The sequence below is a fragment of the Metarhizium robertsii genome (assembly GCF_000187425.2).
Source record: "Metarhizium robertsii ARSEF 23 chromosome Unknown MAA_Scf_15, whole genome shotgun sequence".
Taxonomy (NCBI): Eukaryota; Fungi; Ascomycota; class Sordariomycetes; order Hypocreales; family Clavicipitaceae; genus Metarhizium; species Metarhizium robertsii.
In genome coordinates, this window is record NW_011942155.1 from 101,194 (window position 1) to 106,241 (window position 5,048).

The 5,048-nt window shown below is 49.5% G+C and overlaps 2 protein-coding genes across 2 annotated transcripts in view; one reads left to right on the plus strand and one right to left on the minus strand.

Annotated features, from left to right (window-relative positions):
* Nucleotides 1–328: 328 nt before the first annotated feature.
* On the minus strand, nucleotides 329–751 carry MAA_11719 (uncharacterized protein; the record flags this gene model as incomplete). Its single annotated transcript, XM_011412634.1, has 2 exons — nucleotides 329–346; nucleotides 443–751. 2 exons carry the CDS (start codon nucleotides 749–751, stop codon nucleotides 329–331), a joined length of 327 nt encoding a protein of 108 aa, XP_011410936.1.
* Nucleotides 752–4,692: 3,941 nt separating this feature from the next.
* The window catches only part of MAA_09126 (Asparaginase/glutaminase), a gene marked incomplete at both ends in the record, with an annotated part of 917 nt that continues 561 nt past the window's right edge, over nucleotides 4,693–5,048 (plus strand). Inside the window, one exon of the mRNA XM_007827124.1 lies at nucleotides 4,693–5,038. Coding sequence (XP_007825315.1) covers nucleotides 4,693–5,038 — 346 coding nt within the window. The remainder of the gene's footprint in view (nucleotides 5,039–5,048) is intronic.

Consider the following 5,048-nt stretch of genomic DNA (forward strand, 5'->3'; position numbering starts at 1 on the left):
CTCAAGCTACAGAGGCAGTGAATACTTCCGTCTTGCTGGTATGGAAATATCATCGTGACCGCGGCTTTGGTGCCATCCGCAGAACCAATTTTCCTAATAGCACTACAGATATATGGAGGAAAGACCATGGTAAGACCTTTAGGACAACCGTTGTCAAACTTTTGCCCAGCCGTAACAGCTAGTGCTGGCTGTTGGGATCTTATATTCGTTGCGAGGTCGACGTCGCTCGAAGCGTGTGGACTATCACGAGAATCTCGATCTCTCGCCTCGGAAGTATTTCCGGGAGTTGTGACTGTCGTGCTCTGTCCTTGTAGTATCGGGGGATGCTCTACGTGAGCAGGCCGTTCTAACGTGATACCGTCTCGTTAGTTCATGTTGTACGGAGCATCTCCAGTAACCTACGTATGCCTGGTGGGAATGTTGCCATAATTCGGTCCAGTACTTTCGCGACCGTAGGATGCGGGACTGTCTGCTCGAGGTTGGACAGAATCTCTTGGACTTCATCCCGTGACAGCTGCTGCAAGTTCTTAGCGAGCCAACCCCTCGGTTTTCGATTCTCGTAGTGGCTCGCAGTTTCAATTGTGCCTAGACGGACGGCCAAAAAAGATTTCAACCCGGGGTATCTGTTGGCTCCTGGGTCTTCCAAATAGTCCTTCCAACCTTGCTCAAGGCCCCTGGGTAGCTGTTTCCGTGTCCACTGTTGTGTGAGGAAGTCCTTCAGGTAAGCGGTCAATTCACACTGCAAACTCATTGTGGTGTGAGAGGCTTCTGGGAGGCTGGCGCACGGCGACGTGTATATCCATAGTTGTCTTCATTTCAGGCAACAAGCTTAGGATTTCGGGGACACAGAAATATTTGAGTATGGCGCAGATCTGAGCATGGCTTCCACCCTAAACCTGAATTCCGGGTGCTCCACCAAGCGGAGGTAATGGCACGTGACGGACGGCGACCTGAAACCTCCCCGAACTCAGCGGGCAATCTGAAGCCTGCCCTCCCGAATTTGGGAAGGGAGAGGGTCTGTCCCGAGACAAGTCTGTGCGTGATGATGCTGGCAAGGCAGGTCAGAATCCGTGCGGAAAATCTCAATACCCCAATGTGAAAAGAGCTGAACAAATCAGAGCTCATACAAGAGCCTTGCTATAGTATTTTTTTTTTTAATATTATCACGAGCTTCAGTGCCAGACCAGTCCGATGTAAATTAAAATTTATTTCGCCTTAGTTGCCACGCAGCAACCATATGGCTGTGAGCTCGAGCCGAGTTGCTCTCCCCCTTGCCTCTTTAGTTTTAGATGGACAATTGTACGGCACCCATATGTTAAACAAAAATTGGCTCAGCCTCTCATAAATATAGTCTCTTGTGCAAGCGTTGCCCGAGATTTCGACACGAATTCAAAATTGAGAAGAACATAAGGACCAGCCGTTTAGAGGAAGGAACATGCAGGCAATTTCGACGGTACAAGAAGTAGAACTTTCCAGGAAATACAGCCACCTCGTATTATACCTGTCCGGGGGAATGGTAAATGAAACGGCAGTTAAGAGACACAGGGGTGTCAAGGCTTTATTAGGCTTGATTCATGGAGCGGACGCGCGATATGGATAACCGGGTATCTCTGGCGAAGGTCGTTGAATAAGTTTCGCCCAGGGATGGTTACTCGGTTGTTGGCGTTCACGGCAAGCAGCTGCGGCGATGATGTTAGAATCGGGGCGGGATAATTGTTTGGGGGAGGGGGCGGGACATACAGCAAATGTCATCGCCCCTTTGTGAAAGCTAGGGTCAGCAATTGACCACAATGGTTGGAATCACATATAAACAAACCAATATTGCTTGCTGACAATTGTTGGAGGACAGCGTCGCTCTGTTTCAATGTACTTCGAGCACCATGATTCAACCAAGTGATAATGGTGCTGACAGCTCAGCTCTTTCTGTTGAGGCGAGGTCAGCACAAACGGAAATAAGAAAGAGACATATTCGGGGCAACGCACATAGATATAATTACACATCTCAGTTTCTTGGGCTCAAACGCTGATAAGATAGAAGAAAAGTGAGGCTGCTTGCACAAGTATGCGGTGAAGAAAGTAATTTGACAAAGTAAGTTGACGGACTTATAAGAATGACATGTACGGGGCAACGCACATAGATATAGTTACACATCTCTGTTTCTTGGGCTCAAACGCTGATAAGATAGAAGGAAAGTGAGGCTGCTTGCACAAGTATGCGGTGAAGAAAGTAATTTGACAAAGTAAGTTGACGGACTTATAAGGAGGCTGGGGCAGAGTGGACAATATGTGCACGTTTGGAATATCACACGCTAAATAGCCCAAGAGCTCGGTTCTGCACGATGAGGACGTTAGCGCTGTCGATACTCTTGCTTTCCCGTTTACGACGGTCTCGACGGGGACAACAAGGACAAGCTTGTCTGCGTCTTTCCGCAGTGGCTGATTTACGATCACTAGTACGAAATGGCGCTGGGTCTCAATCTTGGGTCCATTCCGTGACCGCGCTATGACAGAGCATTCCAGCTTTTCTTCCCGATACTTGGGCCGCTTTCAGCCTCGGATGTTCCGTTTTCCATGCAGCCTGCAACATTACTATGCCTGCGGCTGGCCTGAACTGCTTTCGTGTATTGCAGGAGGTAGCGACCAACGGATGAAGCCGGGGTGGTGCCCGCTTAGAATCTCTTTCTTTTTCTTTTTTTCGACGTCAAAGGAGCCGCCCCCCCGGAGGGGTGGGGTTGGCGCCGCTTGCCAGAGCCACCAGGTTGGCCAGTCGGTGTAGAGATCTCCAATGACACACCAATTTCGCGCAGTGTCCTGCTAGGGACTGTGTGACAGACGACAGGTACGCTTGTCCATGAGAGGAAAGGGCTTGTTGGTGATTTCTCGGCATCAGACTATAGACACGATCATCCCCCCGGTCGGTGCACCCATGCAGATACTAGACTTTGTGGCTTACGGATGCTGTCTGGACCGCTCCCGTAGACCCACTTTCAATAGCAAAAATTGGGTGTACTTCTCGATATCGGGTTTTGCCAGGGGACTACCTGGGCAGCTTACATCGCCGCTGGTTCGGGGTTTCTCAACTGGGTGGTGGCGACACTAATCTCTCTATCTAAGTCAATACGTTTTTTCGACCTCTTGAACGTACCCTAGCTAGCCCAGCCGATGTATTGGTCCTCGTGTACGACACTGTGTCAGAAGTCCCAACGCCTGGCTGACCACTCTGTGCAGTACGCATCCTTGGCCTAGGCGAAGGTTGTCAGTGTACTTCAGCGTACCTGACCACCGTCTGCTTGGGAAGTGGTGGCGCTGTTCGTTCACCAGTAGCTGAGTATTGTGGACGCGCTGCACTAGTTGCATGCGTTGTGTCTGCATACAGGCACTAGGTATCCATGCCGGATATCTGACGCGCTATGTATTGATTGAAGTATCACCCAACACATGTATTCCCCAAGCTAGCGTAAAGGGGTCCTAATGAGATGATGATCGTCAGCACACCTGAGCTCACTAATTCGGACAATAGCCCCGCCTGCCCGCCGTCCTGGTGATGTGCAGCTAACTGGCCTCTCTGTCACTGGACTAGGAGAGCTGGAGGCAGGATCGGATACGGCCAGCTTCAAGAACCGGATTTAATACTCAATAGCGGAAAAGTTATATTCTCCTATCGCTTTGTGAGAGGACCAGGCCCGAACCTGTTTGTCTTCGCAGTTTGTTGGGGAGTGAAGTAATGAATATGATAGCTAGCCTGGCCCCCCTTTCCCTTACTATGGGATTACGACTGCCAACCAAACGGTAGGGGTCTCACCCCGGGACTTTTGGCTTTTCAAAATCTCACCGCCAGGATGTTTAGTCAATTGCCTTATCCGTGCTTCCATTATTTTTTCTATTTCTAACAGTGGGTACGCAATAGCTAATCTACGTAGCATGCATGCAAACTCATGTAATGCTGCGCCTGGGAACTAGAGCCCTAGATACTTAAAAGGCGAGACTGTTTTGGAGACTTCCGCCACTCGATGCGCAAACTACCTGACTTGATCCCCTGTAAAATTGAGTCGTAGTTGCTCTCGTAGGTATTGCGAGGCACATAGAAGCGGACGGACTGTTCGTCGTGATCTTGTCGGCCTCTCCTGCTGTGTCTCAATATAATATTGCTTCCACTTTCATCCAAAAGCCATCTATATTGGAACGATTGACGGCGGGGATGTGGACTAGTGACCGTTGTCCGTGTACGATAGCGCGGGGACTTAGCAAACCGTTTCATTTACTTATACGTTTGGAGGTTGTATGGCTTGCGGCCATTGTTGATGACGTTCAGCACTGAATCTCAGTCAAACCTGTTGACGTACACCACGCGGACCACAGTTCAGTGGTGAGAGTTAAACCCTCCCCGTTCTGCAGCAAAAAATAAAAAAAAAAAAGGAAAAAGGAAAAAGAAAAAAGAAAAAAAGGAAAGAATAAGGAGGTGCATGATAGCCATGCCAGGCTATTCATTTCATGTCTATCTTAGCAGGGGTTGCTATGCAGGGGACTCAGCATGGGCTGCCTGGCCATCGGATATCTCTGAAAGGAACGAAGAAACGTATAACCAGCTGGCTAAGCTGCGGTTAATTCCTACCAAACTTACTATCGATCCTGCGTACTGGCTGATTATTGCCCCTTCAATTATTCACGCCATACGTTCACCTCGAAGAAAACATGGCCGCGGAAATAGCAAAAGAAGCCCCGGAGACAGGACCCCCAGAAAAAGCCGCCCCATTGAAGGATACCCCAATAGTCCTCGTTATTTCTTGTGGTGGCACCGTCACCAGCGTTGCAGAGGATCCCACCGACGTTCAAATGTACACAATGGGAGCACTCAATGCCGAGGCATTTCGAAGTCGAGTTGCTCCTCAATTGGGCCAGAGGGTTAACTTAAGGTTCCATGATTTTGCGGAGACCGGTACTGGTAGCCCTGACTTTGGTAGCGACCAATGGCTCGAGCTCGCGAGATATCTCCTTGCAGAAAGCACTCGGCCTTTTGATGGTTTGGTCCTTTTGGTGGGTACGGATGT